We start from the raw sequence: 23,968 nt of genomic DNA on the forward strand, positions 1-23,968 counted from the left end.
TGTTCCTAATTTAGGTGGAGGAGTATTTTTTTGCTTGTTCTGTATGTACGGATGAGATGGACAGAATGATGAAGCAGAATGAAGGAGCATACAGCAGTGCTTCTCAAACTTGTTCATGTCAAGCACCCCCATTTTTCAAAAATAGCAGATCTACAAGCTCATAGAGGGCTCATTGTGACCCCCCCCCACCCCCCCCCCCCAGGACACCTGGGGGACCCCACTTTGAGAGCCAATGGCATATAGGCTGTAGCAACTCTGTTAATATACAGTAACATGTAAGTGAACAGATAACTGGGCAGAAGTCCAAGGATGGATTTATATAAATGAAAGGACACCAGTTGACCAAAGATAATACAAGGTTACGGTGCTGTGTGAGAGAGAGAGGTTTACAACCGGTTATCAATGTCAGCGCTCTGTGACAGACAAGTGTCCGACAATCACAGAGCATGAGCTGACACATGCAATACACATACACACACAACACATAATCCCCATAATCCAAGAGAGCCAAGACGGTGGCAGCCACAAGACATTTCCTGTTTTTTTGTGAGCACTTATTGTTTAGACTGGTTTGGTCTTTAAAGGTTTCATGACACTTTTTTCATTTCTTTTTTTGCCTTTTAATTTTTTTCTGACCTCAATTACACCCAAAAAAAACTGAACTTTGAACATTGAGGGGATTTTCTGTGGTCTGGGATGTTTGGAATAATTGGGCTCAGAAAAGCACTGTGATTGGCCCGTGGACTTTGATGTCAAAGTCCATTAATCCCGCCCTCCTCTCCACCCCGAAAGAACGCAGTCACCCATATATCATGAATTAATATATCATCTATTATCCTGCATGGTACATCCATCCAGTGGACCTGACTCAGCGGCATACAAAAAAAAAACCTCAACAACTCTGCACTGTCTGAAGGGTAAATTATTGTTCTAATTACCTACTGCCCCCCTCCCCTCCCCCTCCAGATCCGGTGGACCAAGACGGCGGGCAGCGTGTCGGACCGCTTCCAGGACTCCAGCGTGTTCAACGAGACGCTGCACATCAACAAGATCCAGCGCACCCAGGGAGGACGCTACTACTGCAAGGCTGAGAACGGCCTGGGCTCCCCCGCCATCAAGTCCATCCGGGTGGACGTCTACTGTAAGTACATGCGTGTGTGCGTGCGATGCGATGTGTGCGGTCTATACAGTGTTGTTAGCTAAGCTGTCGCGCCGCAGTGCATCTACGTAGGACGGTGGTGTGCTTCTTGCCTTTCCTGGCTTTGCCCTGGGTTGGCTCCCATAGTGTCAGTTTGCTTGCCACTAGTTCTGGTGACCTGCTAGCCTCATGCCATTTCAATAAAAGAGAGATCACGCCAATTTGATAGAAGAAAATGTTTATTACAAAAACTTTAAATAGATTTGGCGATTAGACTCTATCGCATTTTAACGTGCATAGATGAATAGGAAGGAAAGCCCCCATGGAGTCTAGACGCTGGTGGTGGCAGTGCAGAAGAATCGACCTCCCTTTGGCTCTTGAACATCTGAGGTGGAGCTGGGGATGGAGGTGGGTTGCTGTTCGCCGACTGAAAGGAGAATGACAGTTGATATTTGACTGATATTTGATAGAGTGGAGCCCGATCGCTGATTGGCTGGCTGCAGATTGGTTGTGCTCGCTAGATTTGTGAATGGAAAGATACTGACTGCGTGGGAACGGAAGTGACCCAGACAATAGCGATGCGCTCCCATAAAGCGTTAGATCTTCTTTATTGAATTTGCGCTTAGAGCTACATTCGTAGCATTCTTGTGTAGACTCCATCCAGGACCCTTCCCTGTCTCAGCCCCATACAGCAGTACTGACTCCACTGTAGCTACGAACAGCCGCCTTCTTGAGGTCTAATTCTCCCATGTCTGATTTTCACACTCTCCTCATCCCATGCAGGGCATTCCAGGCAAGTGCCCTCGGTTTCCATTAAGACAGATTGAAAATAACTTCTGGGGGGGAACATTCACACGCTGCAATGCGCTGTGAGCTTGGTAGATCGTCAATTTTTGACGAAGACATTTGGTGTAGATTGAAAAAGGACCCGCCAAGTACAGTACAACTCAGGTCCGCTTTACTAAGTATAGAGAGGGTCAAGTGGTTAAACTTGATATTGATAAATTCAAAATATTATCAAATAATTCTGCTGCACCCCTGGACATACAGTACCGTGCTTGGGTAGCGCTCAGCCGGATCAGGCTCTAGCTTCAGTTCAACAAACGAGAGCCTGTTACCCTTGAAATTAAGTTCACTATAACATCCTGTTCATTTTGGTTGGATACAGTACATTCCGTACACTCTTGAGTTAAAAATGGATAAGATAAATTAAATGTTTTGTCCAAAGAATTTCAAGGCTAAAATACTCGCCGGCAGTTTATACCTTAAACACTGAGGATTTGTGTGTTGGCGTTGCTGCATTGCATTGAGACACAATGTCGCTGAAAGAAAGCACATTTCTTTATTACTTTTATGATCATTATTACTGTACAAAACACTATTTACCACCCAATAGTAAAAGAAAAAAAAATCAATCCAAAGTCTTCACAGCAATATTTTTGTACTAAATGAGATGAAGGCTGCAGGATTGCTTCAGTTTCTTAACACTTAATAAAAAAATAAATTACTTTTTTCCTTTTCTTTTTTTTGGTGATATCACTTAGGTGAGTCCAATGCACAGTTGTTTAGAGCGAGGGTTCCCAGACCTTTCGGGCCTTTCAGGCCCCCCCGCTCCCAAATAATCATATTTGAACCGGGGACCGTCCACCCTGACAAGCACTTGCAATTGTAGGCATTACATTTAGTTTGACTCGGTTTGTGTCATTGTGTCACATTGTGAAAATAGCCGAACTACAAGCTCACAACACGTGACGATTTAGTATCAGAAAGGTCTTAAAGGTGAAATATGCAGATGTCCTATATGTTGGTTTGTTTACTGTTGAGAGGCAAAACAATGTTGTATGACAGCTAATCATCTGATCTGGGGACCCCCCCCCCCCCCCCCAAAAAAAAAGGGTGTCCTTGAGGAGATTCGATTGGGTCCCCAGTTACATTTGTGACAGTTAGGAACTAAATGGACCCTTACGTAAAAGAAAATAACAATAATATGTTAGTAGTGACAATATATTTTTTGTGTTCCAAACAAGTGTGCATTGAACTCTCTGAAGAGACCACGGGAAACACTGGTTAATTATCTATCATTTCCCTCACCTTATATCGTTGCTGTCGGGCAGAAATGTCATCCTGAAAAGTAACAGTTTTGGAACATATGAGGTTTTTCTACCTGACAGAGACGACGCAGTATTAGACACACAGAGCACAGCAGCTTTGTCAGTGTTTAACTTCACAAAAAAAAGATGTTCTCTGGAAAAAGACGTGGAGCGATAATGAGCACGGTTTAGTGTAATAACTAGAAAAGTCAACCTTCTAACCCACTGCGACACTGTTCCACTTCCACCACTCTGTAAACCTAGTTATTTGGAAGCGGTGCATTTAAAGAGACGCTGAGAAAAGCTCATTAAGCTAGAAAGCTTTTATCATCCTGACACTTCTATCAACAGTAAGAGAGAGGACTCTCTATTCCTATAGCATCTGCTCACACAGTTAAAATGTTTTTTTTTGCATTGACCGTTCGTTCATTGATTGTACCGTTTACACTTCCGGCTTGACACAAGTCGATGGGCTTCGATCACAAGCAAACACCCTGACTAGTTCTTATAGTGCTTGGCAACGTGTCGTCACCATGGGGGGGGCGTGGCATAGTAGCTGCAGACATACTGGTGGGGGTCAATGTTAAGTCAACCTGTTTATCCCCCACCAAGATGTCCGCCGCTCCAAATGACACTTGTTGACGCCCCCTTCAGGATTTTTTTGCTATGCACTATAGCCCCCCAGTGTCTGCACCGGGCGGTCCCACTGACTGTACAGACACACTTCAAACCGCACATGTAATGTAGATGTGACACACAATCCAATGTGCCCATTGTAACGCCCGGGATTTGAACCCGGGTCGCCCGCGTGGAAAGCCAACATCTTAACCACTAAACCAAAGGGATATCCCTATCGCTCGGGGGAGATATTAGAGTTTCAGCCCACCAGGCTGAGGCTGTTACACCTACTCAATGCACTCTCGCTCAGTGGTGGAAAGTAACTAAGTACATTTACTTAAGTACTGCACTTAAATACAATTTTGATGTATATGTACTTCACTTGAGTAGGGCCTATTTCCAATTTCCATTAGTCTTACTTCTACTCCACTACATCTCGGAGGCAAATATTGTACTTTTACTCCACTATAGTTATTTATAAACTTTAGTTACTTTGTAGATTTTGATTATTATTACAAAACATACATTACCCACTTCAGCCCTATATACATTTCGGCAATTTGAAAATAGTCAATCTATAAGCTCACTTTTGCTGCTTTTGTGTGACACTGTACAGATGTGCCACTTCAAAACTTCACACGTTACTGTTCTTTCCCTGAAAGTGGCCTGAAAATGCATTTTTTTCCTCCATTTTCTGCCCTTAAAAATGCACTGTTTTGCCCCTGAAAAGAAGTTGTCACTACACACCCCCGTTTTTCCCTTCAACAGACATCCATATACATGAGAACAAAAGAATGTGTGTTGAAGAAGGTGTCAGACTCATTATGAGGCGAAAGGTGATTTGAAGAGGTCCTTGACCAGTTGCTCAAATTAATTAGCATCATAAAAGCAGTGATCATCAAAATAATTCAGCATTTTAAATGCCCTTCTTTGTCCCTCTTATTGCCCTGGGAATCCCCTGAAAATGTACTGTCTTGGCGATGGCAGGACATTTGAAGTTTTGAAATGGCACATCTGTATAGTGTGACCAATTACGGTGTTAAAAACACATAAAGTAAAAAAAATGGAGATAGGAGGTTTCTGCCCGACAGCAACGATGTATAAAGAGCAGGCTTCTCGATTCATAAGAAGAAAAAAAAGAGGAAAAAAAACATTCGATAGAATGATTGCGAAGAAAATAATTGATGGTCGCAGCCCAGCTGTTGTAGCTGCCACACGATCCAATGTGCCCACTGAGACGTTCAACGTGCGCTGTGTTAGTTGTCGGGGGTACTTTCTGTGGCTGTCCTATAAAGGTGCACTTAAAATGGTTTCCTCCGGTGCCTCCGGAAGAGGGAGGCATGTGATGGATGAAGTTCCTCCTTTTATTCCTCCACTCCTCCACTCTGTTACAGAACGCTAGCTGCTCCTTTCTTCTCTCTCACCAGCGCTATAAGCCTATAGTGTAGAAGACATGCGGTATTCCGCTAGGCAGGGACAGGTGCAGGTGAAACGGTTTTATTATGAAATACAACCAGAGGTGCAAAAACGTAGTCGAGGGAAAAAGAAGAGTTTGGCACCAAAAGCCAGTGAACAAACACTTTACTGGGTATTTCACCCAACTTATTTTCTATCAATTACACACACCCCGTTAAGCATTGAATTTATGGAGATTTTTTGATGATGTTAAATAAGAGATGTTTTGTTTTTGTCGCATTCCTAAGCCAATAATTTGATTACCCGGCGGAAAGATGCTAATGTATCTGGTAGGAGACTCAGAGCAGACTCTTTCAGTCTCCTACCGGAGAGACCGCCACAAATTATTGGCTTAGGAATGCGACAAAAAAAAACAAAAAACTCCATGAATTCAATGCTTCATGTGGGTGAACTACTCTTTTAGAGGTCGGGTCTATAATGCATTATAATCACATTTATAATTCTTTATAATGTGCTTGTAAGGCATTATACAGTAACACTCATTATAAATGTTTGTAATCATGACCACTTATAATGCTTCATAACACATAGCACAACATTATGCATAACAACTTATAAGAAATACACTTCTAAGTATGTAATACAACTATCTAAGTTAAGGTAGTTATAAGGTGCTGTTCCACTTTTCTTATAATGCATTATGACCAGCATTTATAATACGTTATAAACGTTGTTATAAGTTTCAGTGGTGTAAAGTAACTAAGTACATTTACTCAAGTACTGTACTTAACCACTTAAGCTCTATTTTATACCTAGGCTACTTGAAAATAGCCGATCTACAAGCTCACAACGCGTCGCATCGCGACGCGTTGTGAGCTTGTAGATCTGCTATTTTCAAATATTTTTGTACTTTTACTTTTGTTACTTTAAGTACATTTTCATACCAATACTTTTGTACTTTTACTCGAGTAAATTTTGAATTCCGGACTTTAACTTATAACAGAGTACTTCTACATTGCAGTATTGACACTTTTAATTAAGTAAAACATTTGAGTACTTTTTTCCACCACTGATAAGCTGTCACATTGCTGGGACCCGGGGGAATTGCTTCCCAGGCGGGCTGGGCTCTCTCTCTACCCATTCAGCTATGGCTGCCCTAACAGACTCCAGCATTCAAAGCTTGTGGGTTGACTGTCTGCTGGGGCGTGGTGGGGATCGTGACAAAACCAATGTTGTGCAAAAAAGAAATCACTGTAGCCAGAGTAACGTTGTTTACAAACATTACTGGGTGTGTGCATGCATATTCAGAGGGGGGGAGGGAGGGATGGGGGGAGGGGGGAGACCACTTTGACTCAAACACGCACATGATTAGACTATAATGAGCTGTGCATGATTAGAGTCAGCTTAGAGCGGCCGAGAGAGAGCAGCAGTGCTTGATCGTTCGTCGTGACCTCAAGCACCAGTCCGTCTCAAGCGAGAATCCACGCTGGTCGGGCTGAAACCTCTTATCTCCATAATAGGCTCTACTATGCACAGCAGCCATATTGTGAAGACATTCACAGGTGTAACCAATGATAGGCTACTAATGAAGGCTCTGTTCCGTTCCGGTCAAACAGACAGAGTCAGGGTGCTGATGTTGTTCATGTTGGCTCACTGGAAACACTCTGCTACACCAGTGGGATTAAGATTTGGGTCCAGGGACCCTCATGGTTCCTTAAGGGGTTTCCAAATGGCCCCTTACCGGTGTGTAACTCTGAGAGTGTACAAATGGAACCAAATGGACCCTTACGGGTCCATTTGGTTCCATTTGTACACTCTCAGAGTTATGGGGTTCGTGGAAATTGAAAAAATCTGAGAACCACTGTGCTACACTAAATGGAACAGAGCCTACATTAGTATCATTGGTAACACATTCCTTTCACCAAGGAAGTGAAACTATGACTGCTGTGCATAGAGCGTATTATTCTAACTTTTTTTTTGTAAATTAACGTCCTACTTGATCATTGTACAGTGTCACAAAAAAAGTATCAAACGTAGCAGATCTACAAGCTCGAAACGTGGCGCGAAGCGACACGTTTCGAGCTTGTAGGTCTGCTACTTTTGATACTTTTGAATTTGAATGCTGAAAATTGACGTTTTTTTTTACACCCGACAGAGACGATGTGCTATACAGCAGTGTTTCCCAAAGTGGGGGGTCCGAGGACCCCCAGAGGGGGGGTCTTCAGGCGGGTGAGGACAGACATAATGCATAACTTAAGTATGACTATTCCAGATCATAAGTTTAACCATAAGTTCCGCCCTATTCAAAGTTTTCCAAAAATAGCCGATCTACAAGTTCACAAGGCGTTGCAATGCGACACAATGTGGGCTTGTAGATTTTAGAATTTTGTACTTGGCCTTTAGTGACATGTGCCCAAAATAGGTTGAAAAGTGGTGGGTTAACTCTCATCTCTCTAACTCTCATCAACAAACTAATACATTCTTGGCACACTCTTATAGCACAAAATCTTTTCAAAAGGGGTCCGCAGGCAAAATACGCATCAATTTGGGAGTCCTTGACATTCAAAATGTTTGAGAACCCACTGCTGTATAGAGTGCGTTGTTACCCCTCTAGCTGTGCGGAAAGAAAAACCAAAACGTCTGTGGCATTTATGATCACAAATAATGATCTCTCTATGTGGGGTCAAGGCTAGGTTTTTATTAAAGAAAGTTGATGGCAAACTTTACCTATATAGTGATAATTTATGGTAATTGGTTCATGGAGCCCGGCCAGACAGTAATCAACCTCACTCCTTTCAACTTTTTACTGCAATGTAACTTGAACAAAATGAGGGCAGAATTGGAACGGCTTCCATTGCAGCACGGCGCTCGTAGACGACTCGTTAAAATTACGGCGGGCTTCGAGCCAACGGACATTTGTCGAAACGAGTTTCCAGACAGCTATAGAATAGGTTTCCACTATTATGGAATAGAGTAAAGAATTATGATGTGACTTAATGAATGTATAACTTTCGAGAAATGTAATTGTGATCTAAAAATGTGGGGGTTTGCCTTCATTTGCAACGGGGCTGATCGTTTAATTTCGGATAAATGGTCCTGATTAACCCATTAAGACCGGGAATGCATCTGTGTCATTTTTAGATTTGAGCAAAAAAGCATTATTTTACACTTTTGCTATTTTTGAAAAATCTCAAAAATGTGTGCAAATCTTTGAATATATATATTTTTAAAGCAAACATTTGTAACTCAAATCTTTGCTTCTGGGGGGTCCCTGGAACAACATATTTTGAGATGGGGGTTGGTGGCCAAATACATATAAATTTGGGGGTCCTTGACATGAAAAAGTTTGAGAACCACTGATGTAGCAACAACATGAGTTTTAAAAAAAAACTGTTAGGACTAAGACATTTGTAGAATCGGCCTCCTCAGGTCTTAATGGGTTAAGATCCCGACGGCATTCCGTTAAATCTGTAAATCACGACGTTTAAATGTTTTAAACGCTGTTCATCATCAAACAACGGGCGCTAATCACTTTCTGCAAAGTATATATAACGCACCTGCATCTCCCGCTCAATGGCGGTTCAGTGGGTGTTTTATAAGTGCTCTCCCTTGTCCTCTGCATTATTGAGACGAGCTCATAAAATGGAGGACTATAGCTGGTAAAATGGCGTCGGAAATCCATTCCGTGGCCTGCGGGGAGGAGAAAGCAGGTGTTGGAACAGAGTTATTGTGGGATAAACAAGATGAATTGTGCGAAGGAGCAGGAGCCGTCCTGACCTCTGCTGACCCCTCATCATACAAACTCTTTTGAAGATTTGAGATTTCTTTGCTGCATCACATCCTTCTGTAACTCTAAAGAAAGTAGCTTACACATGGAACCAAATGGAACCTTATACAGGTCCATTTGGTTCCATTTGGACACCCTTAAATTAACAGTGAGTATTTTACTTGTGCACAAAGTATACAAGTGCAAATATGCTCTCTTTCAGTAAAAGCATCATGTTTCTTTTAGTTACACTATTCACTAATCACCTCTGACATGAAATTCACATCGCAAAGTATCTCTCCTCTCCTCCGGTTAGCTAAGTAAGGGGCGCGGTGGCGCAGTCGGTAGCGCTGTCCCCTCACAGCTAGGTTCGATGGGTTCAATTCCTGCTGGGGACACTGTGGGCATGTTCTCGCCTCCACGTCATCAGCGCCCATACCCTAGGCGGGGTGGGTGAAAGGGCCTTTCTGTGTGGAGTTTGCATGTTCTCCCCGTGTCTCCTAGGGTAGGTACCCCTGATGGAGGGGAAGGGAACTGGTTGGAATAACGTGTTCCTTCCACACGTTATACGTCCTACCGGGGAAACTCCCCCCTGTCAGGTGATAAGAAGGTCAGTTGGCTCTCATGCATTGAAGGAGGCATGAGCTCGGCTCTGTGCTCCCTAGGCTGGCGGGGGGAGTGTAGCGCCCAGGATCACTTAGATAATTGGCACCGGGTGAAAAAGGGTTACAAAATTGTGGGATATATATATATATATATTTTTTTTTAAAGAAGCGGCCTGCTCACTCCTCATGCATTGAAGGAAGCATGAGCTCAGTTCTGCAGGGCTCTCCCCAGGCTGGCAGAGGGAGAGTAGCGCCTAGGATTACATAGGCAATTGGCACCGGGGGATCTCTGCAAACCAGTAGAGATCCTATTGATCATACAATATACAGTCACACAAAAATATCAAAACACGGCACAAAGCCGCTGTCTCTATATGCATGTGATGTATTACCTTGTGTTTAGCAGTGGTGTAAGTGTATTTACTCAAGTATTGTACTCAAGTACAATTTTTGAGGTACTTCTGCTTTACTTGAGTATTTCCAAATTTCAATACGTTTACTTCTACTCAGAAGAAATATTGTGCTTTTACTCCACTACCTTTATTTGAAAACTTTAGTTACTAGTTACTTTGCGGACATACATTATTGTATTATAAAACATACATTGACCACTTTAGCCCTATTTTATACCTAGGCTATTTGAAAATAGCCGATCTACAAGCTCACAACGGGTCGCATTGCGACGTGTTGTGAGCTTGTAGATCTGCTATTATTGATACCAACATTTTTGTACTTTTACTCAAGTAAATTTCTAAATCCAGACTTTTACTTGTAATGGAGTACTTCTTCATTGTATCGATACTTTTACTTAAGCAAAACATGTGAGTACTTTTTCCACACCACTGTGTATCACCTTGTGTTTAACTGGCTTAACTGTAAATCGTTTTGGTTTAAGAGCGTCTGCTAAAAATGCCCAAAATTATAAGTACAATTTTGAATACCCAGCCTTTTACCTGTGATAACAGAGTATTCCTACATAAAGAAACCGGAGTGATCCTTCCACCGGTTCTCCCTGGCTGCAGTAAAATGCCGGGGGGGGGGGGGGGAGCAGGGAGTAGGGAGGAGGGGGGGTTTGAAGGAGCCAGATTAGATTTGGAGAGAGGAGACCTCGGACATAATCAGCTCCCTCGGAGCATCATTAGTGGATGAGTTTCATCAGCTATTGCCCGTTTCAAGGTCTAGCGTCTGAATGCCATTAAAGCCTACTATAACGTAGGTATGATTTGGTGCTTAATGGACGCAGTATAGGTACTGGTGGCGTGGCATTTAGGAAGAGCCCGTTTTTATCGACTTTGCCATCTGATGAAACTGCATAGATATGGGCCCTGTGAGCTTGAATAATCATAATTGTGTTAATAACCCATTAAGACCGGGGACGCATCTGTGTCATTTTAAGTTTTCTCTGGCTATTCAAAATTAGCAGATATGCAAGTAATTTTTTGAAAAATCTTGAAAATGTGTGCAAATCTTTGAATACATTTTCAACTCAAATCTTTGCTTCTGGGGGTCTCTGGAACAACATATTTTGAGATGGGGGGTCCGCGGCCAAATGCATTTAATTTTGGGGGTCCTTGTCATGAAAAAGTTTGAGAACCACTGATATTATAGCAACATAGGTTTTTTTTTTTAAATGTTAGGATTTAGAAGATTTGAGTAAAAATGCTCGCTTGAAGAAAATATATATTCAAAGATTTGTAAAAATTGTCATGATTTTCCAAAAAATAGCAGATCTACAAGCTCTATGAGCTTGTAGATCTGCTATTTTTGAATCTGTGTCATCTAAAATGACACAGATGATTTCCCCGGTCGAAATGGGTTATGAGGCTCTCGTGCATATGCATGGGGAACAAAGTATGATGCGCACGTGTAGCGCTAGCATAATGCAGGTATATGTTTGTATCTCATCTCACGTTCTGCATATTGTCAGTGTCTACTGGTATATTGAGGCGTGAACAGGAGTGGGTGTTTTGCTTTAGTGTGGATAATAGGCAGTGGTGTTAAGTAACTAAGTACATGTACTCGAGTATTGCACAATTTCTATACTTTCTTTACTGGAGTATTTTTCATTTTCAATACTTCTACTCCACTACATCTCAGAGGCAAATATTATACTTTTTACTCCACTACAATTGTGTTGCGTTTTTTTGGGCTCATTTCTAAAGTGTAGTTGCTTTTTTGGGGCGTGCTTCCAAATGTTGTTTAAAACCAGTGGTTCTTAAACATTTCCATGGTAAGGACCTCACAGATTAATATTTGTCCGGGGGCCCCCCCATCTGAAAACAAATTGTGCCAGGGACCCCCATACAAGATTTTTGTTGTTAAACATGTTTCACAAATATTCCAAAAATAAATAAATAAATCCCCAAGACTTTTTTTTTGAAAATAGCAGATCTACAAGCTTGTAGATCGGCTACGTTCAAATAGCCGTATAGCCTATAGTCGCTTCTTTTGGGCATGTTTCCATAGACCTTGAATCAGTACAGCACACTCATTCCTAACCTACAGTGAGAGAGCCGACTTGAGGCGACAAACTGTCCCTGATAATATATAAGCCAGTTCCCATGCTGTTAGGTGAGAGTTTCAGTGAGTGGAATTGGCAGAGATGAGCTCCTATATACTCTTTTGGAATAAGTTCCTGGAACAAATGTCCCACCAGATGCACCCCTGTGTGTTTTGGCTGCATTTCAAAGTGCTTCTATCTTGGACACTGTTGGCCATACTTACAGTAAGTCCAGGTGGAAAACATTCTTTTATGGATGCCCCCCTCCTCCATAACTGAAGCGATAAAGTTCTGTAGTCATTAAATGTAGTGGTCGCTATTTTCCCCCAATTTCTTGGATGGATTTCTAACCTGGTTCTCTTAACAGTGTCTCAAAACTCCACACCATTATGACAAATGGAACACAGTGTTTTTACCAGTCACTGTGCAGAGGTGGAAAAAGTACTCACATGTTTTACTTAAGTAAAAGTTGCAATACCACAATGTAGGAAAAAAAACTACTCATTATGCGCAATGTCCCATTTCACAAGTTATCATATGTATAAAATATCCTTGGAAAATAGCAGATCTAAGCTCACAACTTGTGAGCTTGTAGATCGGTTTTCAGATAATTTAAATTACAATACTTTCCTCTGAGACGTAGTGGAGTAGAAGTAAAAGCATTGAAAATTGGAAATACTCCAGTAAAGTAAAAATAACTCAACATTTTACTTAAGTACAGTATCTGAGTACATATACTTAGCTACTTTCCACCACTCTTTACCAGTCACTGTGTTCGAACAGAATGCAAAACACTGAACGCTGTTTAGCGTTTGGAATTCCAGTCAAACCTGTTAGCATTGACATGCTTGTTCAATGAGGCAAATCAATTTGTATGCTAAACATTATGTACAAGGAAACATTGTGTTTGTATAAAAGATAAGGCCAGCATGACGGGGGATTGGGGTGAGTAATGTCCCGTCAACTCCATCCAAACAGGTAATAGTGTGTACAATTTACAATGACTTACAGTGAGGTAAACACCAGTGGTGTTAAATAACTAAGTACATTTACTCAAGTACTGTACAATATTGAGGTATTTTTCCAATTTGCAATACTTTTACTTCTACTCCACTACATCTCAGAGGCAAATATTGTACTTTTACTCCACTAGACTTATTTGAAAACTTAGTTACTTTGCAGTAAATACATTATGTATATAATAGATATATAACCTCAATCCATGGGAAAAAAAGGAAATAATAATGAACAAGAAATGGTGACACAGTCATATTAATACCAGGTTGCTCTCTCCAGCATCCCCGCACGGAACCAAATGGACCCGTGGTCCAGTACCCTTCCGCCCGCGGACTAACAAAAAGAGCCAAAATGGCTCTTTTAAGCCACCCGCTCATGTTGAACATAATTCCCAAGTAAATAGTTTATGAACAGAGCTAAATCAGTTTGTGTGCCTCAGTAAGGGCTTGTGTGCGTCGTCTTGATGCTGTTTGTTCTGGGTCGCTGTTGTCACTGTGTGTGTGTGTGTGTGTGTGTGTGTGTGTGTGTGTGTGTGTGTGTGTGTGTGTGTGTGTGTGTGTGTGTGTGTGTGTGTGTGTGTGTGTGTGTGTGTGTGTGTGTGTGTGTGTGTGTGTGTGTGTGTGTGTGTGTGTGTGTGTGTGTGAGGAGTCACGTCAATAGTTTGTTTGGTGGCGACGACCACACATTTTTTTGTGAGAAAAGAATGGGTTCTAAAATGGGGGGGTATCCCATACTCTGTCTCAACTGGATATGATAGGTCATTGTCTATCAGCTAGGTCATTGTCGACCCCCCCTAGAGTCATTGTTAACCCATTCAGCCTCGTGTCTGTATTGTCGTAACGGTAAAGGCTTTGTGTCGTCAGAGAAAAAGCCTTTCCAAGGGTTTTTGTGAGGTGGAAACACTGAACAACCTCAGCTCAGTGCCAGGCTCCTCCCCCTGACACAGCAACACTCCATAGAAGAGCGTAGACGCTCTTCTATGGACTGTTGCTGTGTCAGGGGGAGGAGCCTGGCACACAACAAAGCCGCCTCTGCCGGTCAGGTACCGTATAAAAAGGAAAGGCTTCAGCCAGGTAGGAAGTCAGTTCACCAACAGCCACAGCAGCAGCAACAGCAGCAGCAGCAACAGCTGAAACAACTCACCGCACAAAGATGTCTTCCGGCATGAACATGATGGGAAAGATCACCTTCTACGAGGAGAAGAACTTCCAGGGCCGCTCCTACGAGTGCATGAGCGACTGCTCCGACATGTCCTCCTACATGAACAGGTGCCACTCCTGCAGGGTGGAGAGGGGCTGCTTCATGGTGTACGACCGCACCAACTACATGGGCAACCAGTACTTCATGAGGAGGGGCGAGTACTCCGACTACCAGAGCATGATGGGCATGAGGGACGCCATCAGGTCCTGCCGCATGATCCCCATGCACAGGGGCAACTACAGGATGAGGATCTACGAGAGGGAGAACTTCGGCGGGCAGATGCACGAGATGACGGACGACTGCGAGAACATCATGGAGCGCTACCGCATGAACAACTGCATGTCCTGCAACGTGATGGACGGCCACTGGCTGATGTACGAGCAGGCCAACTACCGCGGCAGGATGATGTACATGAGGCCCGGCGAGTACAGGAACTTCATGAACATGGGCATGGACAGCGGCATGAGGTTCATGAGCATGAGGCGCATCATGGATTCCTTCTACTAGTTTAAGTGTCAGGAAATGAACTCATCTGAATAAAGCTGTTCCAATGTGGAAACAAAAAAAAGGACGGATTATGATGCATTTATTTATATGTATATCACACTTCAAAAAACACATGACCCCTAGCGCTCCTATTCTGGGCATGTCATATAGAGTATAACAGAGTATTTCTACATTGCAGTATTGATACTTTTACTTAAGCACAAAATGTGAGTACTTTTTCCACCACTGGTTATGCAGAACAGGCTATACCTTTTCGTTCTCCATGACCACTAAACTGCCGTTTAATTTCCGAGGCGTGAATGGATTGTTATGGATGACTGTGATCAACATAAAGAGACAGCGGAACACAACACAAGGTGGTACTGTACTGTAGTGGTGGTGTTGTTGTTGTTGTTGTGTGGCCCCGTCTCCTCCTGAACACACTTTTTTTTTAATGCTAATTAAAAACCAAGGCTGCAAAAAAAGCACTAAAAATAAACATGTACAGCAAGTAGCCCATCAATTACACTCCCCCCCCCTAAAATACCCTCCCTTCCCCCTTCCCAGGGGGGGGGTCGTCCATAACGCTTCTCAGGAGGAAACGGAGCGATGAAGCTTCGGCTGGATGTTGCACAAACGTACGCAACACAAAACTAATGAAGGCCACGGTAACAACACGAGGCCCAGACGCAAGTAGCACTTTAAAACGCTACGTTAGATAAAAACCTCAACGTAATGAATCAGCCTCTAAACGTTATTTTAATAGGCTTTTATTTATTTACGTATAGAAGAGGAGAGCGTACTGTAAAGGCAGAGAGGAGGGGGATGAGGTGGCACTTCTCCACGGGTGGGTGGGTGGGTGCCTGACCGGGAACTCCAACCATATCCCTTGCCCAATACAGTATATTGGGGGGATCCAGACCTCTGCTTTTGATATCCCTAATTTCTGGTCAGACTGAATGATATACTTTATATATTATGTATTTCCTTTTGGTAAATGTAGACATGCCTGATACGTTTGATCATATATATCAGGGGTCTTCAACAGGGGGTCCGGGACCGCTAGGAGGTCCTCAGAGTTACTACAGGGGGTCCGCCAAATCTTTGAGTGATATGATTTTTTTTTTTACCTGAACCACTTAAACCCTAGCATCCCTTTTCTGAGGAGAACTTTAGCCAAAAAATAGCCGATCTACAAGCTCACAACGCCTCGCGCTGCGAGGCGTTGTGAGCTTGTAGATCTGCTATTTTCGGCACAGAGGTATAGGTGTAGAGGGAAAAAGGAGCAGACCAAATGAACAAAAAACAGTTGAATCTGAAACACAATTTTATACAATATAGAGGGGGTCCCTGCTTCATCTCTCCCTCAGCTAGGGGCTCCTTGGCCTGAAAACGTTGAAGACCCCTGCTTTATATATTATGTATTTCCTTTTGGGAAATGTATACATGCCTGATACGTTTGATCATGTATATCGTTGTTTTTGGATATATGACTGTTCCACCCGACAGAGACGATAAAAAAAGTTAATTTGCATGTTTACCACGCTATCCCTGGCATCCCGTTTGTCTTGTTGACAAACGGGATGCATATCGAAAACAGCATATCGGCTATTTTGGGCAATTTTCGTACAAAGAAGTATTAAGTGGTTAAACACCCCGCCCCTGTTTTCTTTTTTTTTTTACTAACTGAACCGTGACGCTGTGATTGCGTAATGAGCACTAAGTAGCAGAGGTACCAATGTGTTGCATAATGGCTCAGCCTGGCTGACCTCTTTTAGTCCATACAGGCACGTGCGCGCGCACACACACACACACACACACACACACACACACACACATACACACACATCGTCGCTGTCGGGCAGAAACCTATTATCTCCACATTTAGTTTTTGTGTTTTTCCGTAAATGAACGCCCTAGACCCAGTCTAGTCTAGTTTTAGTCGACTATAAATCATAAGATTATAGTCGACTAAATCTACAGATGATTTAGTCGACTAAAATGTATTTTGGTGGTGCCTTGATGCCGTCATAATGGCTGATTTTACGCTTGGTTGCATGCTGAAAATAGCCGATCTACAAGCTCACAACACGTCGCAGCGCGGTGCATTGTGAGCCTGTAGATCTGCTATTTTCAGAGCGCAACACCTGAGCATAAAGCATAGTCTTTTAGTTCTACTGGAGCTCTTCTCCACTAGTTCACTCCCCAACATTTTAGTCTAGTTTTTATTTGTGACGAAATTGTCAATATATTTAGTGTTAGTTTTAGTCATCATAGCTTAGTTTTTACTGAGTTCTTATTTAGTTTTCGTCAGTGAAAAAAGGTAGTCGACAAGCATTTTTCGTCATAGTTTTAGTCGACGAAATCAACACTGGTTGGGAACTACTAGATCGGCTATTTACACTCCTTCTGTATGACACACTTGTACTATGACGTATAGGGCATTAATTAAACATTACAAGTTGAACTATGGTGATGTTTCTGCCCGACGATACTGTACATATGGTTTAAGTCGTTAATTGTGCGGCAGTGAGTGTTGTCGCACATCGGAAATAGCAGATCTCCAAGTCGCAATGCGACGTTGTTTAGTTGTTTTTAGTTGCCGGTGCACAAATTACTATAAATCAGGCCTTAAGTGGTGTTCCCACATTTAATTGTTGACTCGCTGCGTTCCAGTAGCTCTGGACTAAAATATCACCCTTGGCACTCTCTCCTCTCCATCTCGTCTCTCTTCACTGTACTTAATAGAGCATAAAATCCTTTAAAAGTGATCTAAAAGAACTAACAACAACACTACTACACACTTGTAAAGTTGTTATCCTTTGTTTTGTGGCAGAGAGTGAACAGAGAAAGTGTGTAAGAATGGATTCTTCTCTTCTTTCCCATCCAGCTTAGTACTGGAGCAAAACAAAAAAAATACCTCCAAGAAAAGCTATTCTTGGGTGTTTACTGTTTGACTGTTTGTAGAGAATATAATACAATTGTCTCTAGACATTCACACTAAACCAAAAACGGTGCTAAATAGCACTAAAAGTGGTTATTTGGCTCGTTATCACAGTGGGGGACCTCTTTTGGTGCTCTATAGCAGGTGTCTTCAACAGGGGGTCCGGGACCCCTAGGGGGTCGATAGAGTTACTACAGTGGGGCCGCCAAATCTTTGTGTGATAGGATACAGTATTTGCATTATTGTTATTTTTATTAAGCACTTGAACCTTGCATCCCTATTCAGGGGGGACCATTTGCCAAAAATAGTCGATGTACAAGCTCACAACGCCTTGCACTGTGAGGCGTTGTGAGGCGTTGCTTGTACATCGGCTCCTTTCGGCGAGGTTTGGTGTGGAGGGGAAAAAAGAGCAGACCAAGTACAGATCCACATAAGTCAAATTTACTAGGTATTAAGGGTTTACGTGGTTAAATGTCTGAAAATACACATTAACATGAATCCAGCATACGCTCATGATATAGTGCAAACAAATCTATTAAGCCATCTATGGAATCCATGAAAAGGTTTAATCTTAAACATTCACACATTCACACACAGATCAGAGGAAACCATGCAAGGCACCAACCTGCTCATCGGGAGCAATTAGGGGTTCAGCCTCTTGCTCAAGAACACTTGACACTAACTCTGGGGGAGCCCGGGATCGAACTGGGAACCTTGCGATTCCCATCCGGCCGCTCTACCGGCCACTCTACCCCTGAGCCACTGCCGCCCCAATATGTAGTGGGGGTCCCTGCTTGAAGACCCCTGCTCTATAGCACCAATCTTACTATGTATGACCTTTGTCAAATGGTGCTATAGAACCATTGCAGGTGCCTAAACTCAGCTGAACCGACTGATATAGATGCTCGTCCAGGCCGTCGTGATGATGGTGGACGGGCACTTTACCCGCTGTGCCAGCCAACCGATTGCCCGTTAGAATATTATGTCCAAGACTCTCTTGCTGTCCAAATTGATGGACAGTAATGTTTTCTTGGTCTTGTTTCCTACAGTATATTGATAGCAGCCATCAACTCTTGGGGTTGTTGTTGTTGTTTTTTATGACTCCCGCCTTTGACATTCGACATCGATGATGATGGAAAATAGTTATTGCGGCACTTTGCAGGCTCTCAAAGTCTGTCCTTTAGCCCTCCCATTCCATCACCCTGACAATAAAGCTTCTCCCTTCAATCTGAAATTGAAATCTCCCTGACCCGTCCCATGGTAATGAAAAGACCCTCGACTTCATGTTTGTTTAAATGACCACGCTTGGTTGCTTCCACGTCCATGTCAATGGATTAATAATAATAGCTCGGCTTCGGATCTCCATTAGATAATGAGTTCCTTTTACTTGAATAATTACCGTTCTATGACTCGTTTGAAGTCTAGATAATAATAATAAACAATATTTTTTCTTTTTTAATCTGGTCATGAGTGTATATGCATATACTGTACACTCATATGTACAAAACTGTTACTTTTCAGGATTGAAATTCAAACGTAGCAAAAGTAACAGATCTACAAGCTCAAAACGCGGCGTTTCGTGCCGCGTTTTGCTCCGCGTTTCAAGCTTGTAGATCTGCTACTTTTGGTGCTTTATAGTGTGACGCTGTAGTATGATCGAGTAGCATTAATTACGAAAAAAACAGAAAAGGTTAGAATATGGAGATAAGAGGTTTCTGCCCGACAGCAACAGTATATGTAATATAAACTTGGAATACGCTAACCTGCTGTGCAGAGCTGACCTGCATAGATGACAAGCTGTGCAAGACCTAGCCGGTTGAGTGTCTAAACGGAACTACCGGAATTTGGCGGAAGTACCGCCCAAGCAAATGACGTTGATGCTTTACAAATCTGTTTACATTCCCAGTGAATGAAAAGAGTGTGGTGATTGGTCGAAAAATATTGTTTCCGGCGGAAATACGTACGACGATGTGAATGGCCTGTAGTCTCGCTGTTTCACCCTTGCTGGTGGCAGAAGCAATTAGGCTCCATTCAAGTGGATGGGTTTTTGCCGAACTTTACACTTGATTGTATTACCTTAATAAACATTGTCATAAATACTATATGCTTCCAGTCGCTAGTTTAAAGTCTCCTTTCAAACACCATGACATGTGTTTTGGTAAATTATGGTCCCATTCATTTTTAAAATTGATGATAAAGTAGTGTATGCTGTAGGAGGGGCGTGGCTACCTTGTGATGATTTTGATTGACAAGCTACACAACCAATAGTATTCATTCCCACCCCCCGCTCTGGTCCCAACCAATAGCAATAATTTCCGAGTCCATTTTTCGGACCGGATATAGAAAAATAGGCTTCATTTACGGTCTGTAAAGTCTATGGGCGTAACGCTGTCCATATGTTTTCACAGTCTATGGTCGTGACCAGGCTTTTCTTCTCTTCGCAGATGAGTCAGGCTGGGAACAGCAGGGCTACATAGATGATGACTTTGTGATGGGTTAGAGACCAGGGATAGAGGAGAGGGAGGGAGGGAGGGAGGGAGGGGCGGACGGGGGTAGACAGACCCATTCAACTCTCTCTGATTACTACGGCCCCCGCTCCCCCCCCCCCCCCCCCCCAGGAGAAAAAGTCCTTGAAAGAGTAATGGGCAGTCATGAACCGCCTTTACCTCCATTAACCCTTTAAGACCGGGAACGCAGCATCTGCGTGTCATTTTTAGATTTCTTTGAGCTATTCGGAAATAGCAGATCTACAAGCTCATAGCGCGGCACCGAGTGCCGCGCTATGAGCTTGTAGATCTGCTATTTTTAGAAAAAAAAAAGCATTTTTGCAAATCTTTTATTTTCAACTCAAATCTTTGCTTCTAGGGGTCCCTGGAACAAAATATTCTTAGATGGGAGGGGGTCCGCGGACAAATAGATATTATTTTGGGGGTCCTTGACATGAAAAAAGTTTGAAAATCATTGATAATATAGCAACATAAGTAAAAAATCAATTTAAAAAAACTTTAGGGAAAATAAACTGTTAGACATTTGTAAAATCCCCAGAAGCAAAGATTTGAGTTAAAAACTTTTCGTTTAAAAAAGTATATTTATATTCAAACTAAAGATTTGCACACATTTTCACGATAAAAAAAAAAATAGCAGATCTACAAGCTCATAGCGCGGCACTCGGTGCCGTGCTATGAGCTTGTATATCTGCTATTTTTTGAATAGCCAAAGAAATCTAAAAATGACACACAGATAGATGCGTTCCCGGTCTTAATGGGTTAAGCACGCCGGCTAAACATTTACATAATGTACACATAATGTGCTGATTCACTCTGTCCCGGGCTCAAACCGGGGCCCCGGATAAAGCTCACCGGGGCCAGGATTGCGGCCATTCATCACAGCCGAGTCATTTACATCCAAACGCACTTAAGGGCCGGGGCGAACATAGATCTCTGTCTACATATATTATCTGATCTGTGCAGAGGACGGAAGAAACTATATATAATGTAATATGATAATAATATAATGTGATATAATATTACATGTAATATAATATGGTATAATATTGTCGCTATCGGTTAGAAACCTTGTATATCCAAAATTGTTAATTTGCAGGAAATGGAGAAACATAACCTGTGTTCCAAATGATCCAAGTTATTATTTTGTCACAAGCTCTTGTTAAAGGGGAATACCACTCATTTTCAACATTGAACTATATCTTTAACGGTGTTCACTCTCCATTCCGACATCTCACCACTCCGACTAGTGGCTTCCGCGTGCGGTTAGGGTTAGGGTTAGGGTTAGGTATAGGGTTCGTCAACGTTGGAAAGGCGACATGTCGGAAAGGAGAAATGCACCCATCTTTAACACATTGTGTGTCATAAACGGTCCGGACCGTTTTTGACCCATTTTTTTTTATACGTGGGGCCCACGTGGGGCGCTCTAACGAAACTTTGGGATCATCCAAGGAGTGAAGGAGAGGCCGGATGTGGATCCATGTCAAAAATCCTTCCGGTCGGCCGCTCCAATGTTAACAACTTGACTAAAAGCTTAATATCTCCATTTCTTTTTAACGTGGTGGAAGTGAGCCGTTTTCGATCGGCGATCACTCTGCAATGGAGGATCGCGTTAGAAATATTATTGTTCCAGGCGTTAGTCGGGACCCTCCGCCGTCTCGCACGCACACTTTGTTTACATGCTCTTCCGCGTCGGGGCTTCTACAGCACGAAACGTATCAACGTAAGTGGATGGAAGATATGCAGGCACTCAACGTACAATATTTTAATAAACCTCTGGCACACAATGTGTTAATACACCTTAGAGCTGTTGTGTGGAAATAAGTCCCCCCCTTCTACTGTATGTTGCCAAGAACTGGATGATTGATTGAGGTCATGTGATCAGTGACATACAGAGGGTGTACTTTTGGCTGAGGGGGCGGAGCCAAAAGATTGTTGCCGTGAACATGAACGAAATCGTCCGTTCACTGAAATGAACGTCATTATTTTTCCCGCCACTAGTTGGATGACGCATGGTACGGTTCTCTGTTATGATGTGCAGAACAAATGGTCATAGGAGCAGTCATTGTGTGAGCAGGGGATTCATCTTCAGAGAGAGGGAGAGAGGGAGAGAGAGAGAGAGAGAGAGAGAGAGAGAGAGAGAGAGGAGAGAGAGAGAGAGCGAGAGAGAGAGAGAGGGCTCCGGCACCGACTAACAATTATGTCTTCCCTTCCAGTGTGACTCATAACTCATGCTATTGAACTGGGTTCCTTCCAGCGTGAATCTGCCGACTCCAAATGAACCCGCTAATCGATAGGGATCCCCTGAGATCTCCTCTCCTCTCCTCCACCCCCCATCTCCTCCTCCCACACACAGACCCCCCCCCCCTTTCCTACTCCTCCTCTCTGTATATACACAATATATATGTTTTCACTGTTGTCTGGGCAGAAACCTCTTATCTCCATATTTTAACTTTTTGTGTTTATTTTTTCTCGTAAATGAACTACCTGATCATACTACTCACTGTGTCACTCAAAAGTAGCAGCTCCGCAAGCTTGTAGATCTGCTATTTTTTTATTTGAATCCGTTTTGGACATAGGATGTTTCCACCCGACAGAGACTTTTTTAATTGATTTTTTTACTCAGCTCAGGGGCAGTGGTGTAAAAAGTATTCATATGTCTTACTTAAGTAAAAGTACCAATACTGCAATATAGAAATACTCTGTTACATGTAAAAGGCCAGAATTAAAAATGTACTTGGTTGTAAAAAAAACTAAGTTGTCCTTTAAACCCTCTACTTGCCCCTCCCTCTCTGACTCTGCACACAACGTCTAGCCGGTTTAGAGAGGCGAGGAGCGAGTGAGTGAGCGAGCGAGGGAGGGGTAGAGGGGGGAGACAAGGAAGTGCCGCTTTGCCGCGGTGACCGGGGCGGCGCGGTGAAAAGCAAAGCTCCCCCAGTGCGACGCTGCTAAACAAACCCCATCAAGCTGTGGCTGTTTGGCCTCGCCGCGCGCTCATTCATGAACTCACTCAACGGTGGCGTGTGTGGAGCGAACATAAAGCCAAACACGGGCTCTCTCGCTGCGGGTCGATCCCCCCCGGGAGGTCACACGGCACGGTACGCTACGCCACTCCACACTGCAGAAACCTCCTATCTCCATTTTCTATCTTTTTTGTGTTTTTGTCGTAAATTAGCGCTCTGCTTGATCATGCTACGGCGTCGCTCAAAAGTAGCAGATCTACAAGCTCGAAACGCGTCGCGAAGCGACGCGTTTCGAGCTTGTAGATCTGCTACTTTTGATGCTTTTTAATTGAATGAATCTTGAAATGTAACAGGTTTAGGACATGTGAGGTTTCCTATACCCGACGGAGACGCACGCATGCATGCACTGCAGGGGAGGCGGGGTTCTGGAGCGCTTAAGCGGTAAGCCTTCGCCCGCCCCGCGTGCACGCGTCTGAGTCGAGACCCCGCTGATGGCCGCTCGTGGTCGTGCATTAAGTGTGGACATGAATCCAAAAACGATGCTGTTTCTATTTTCCCTCTCAGACACACATGCACGCACACACACACACACACACACACACACACACACACACACACACACACACACACACACACACACACACACACACACACACACACACTGTAGACATACGCACGTACACACCTCAAATCCCAGCAGGCCTTTGGCTGCCAAAAACAT

The 23,968-nt window shown here is 43.1% G+C and overlaps 2 protein-coding genes across 2 annotated transcripts in view; both read left to right on the plus strand.

The window, feature by feature from the left end:
- LOC311062689 (MAM domain-containing glycosylphosphatidylinositol anchor protein 2) overlaps positions 1 to 23,968 on the plus strand; it is a gene marked incomplete at both ends in the record, with an annotated part of 584,351 nt that overhangs the window by 243,507 nt on the left and 316,876 nt on the right. Inside the window, 1 exon segment of the mRNA XM_084081896.1 lies at positions 967 to 1,141. Coding sequence (XP_083938022.1) covers positions 967 to 1,141 — 175 coding nt within the window.
- LOC311062695 (gamma-crystallin M2-like) lies at positions 14,303 to 14,857 on the plus strand (the record flags this gene model as incomplete). The annotated part of the gene is made up of 1 exon (XM_084081904.1): positions 14,303 to 14,857. The coding sequence occupies one exon, from the start codon at positions 14,303 to 14,305 to the stop codon at positions 14,855 to 14,857; it is 555 nt and encodes a 184-aa protein (XP_083938030.1).

The sequence above is a fragment of the Gymnoscopelus microlampas genome, assembly GCF_963454915.1.
Source record: "Gymnoscopelus microlampas genome assembly, chromosome: 16".
Classification (NCBI taxonomy): Eukaryota; Metazoa; Chordata; class Actinopteri; order Myctophiformes; family Myctophidae; genus Gymnoscopelus; species Gymnoscopelus microlampas.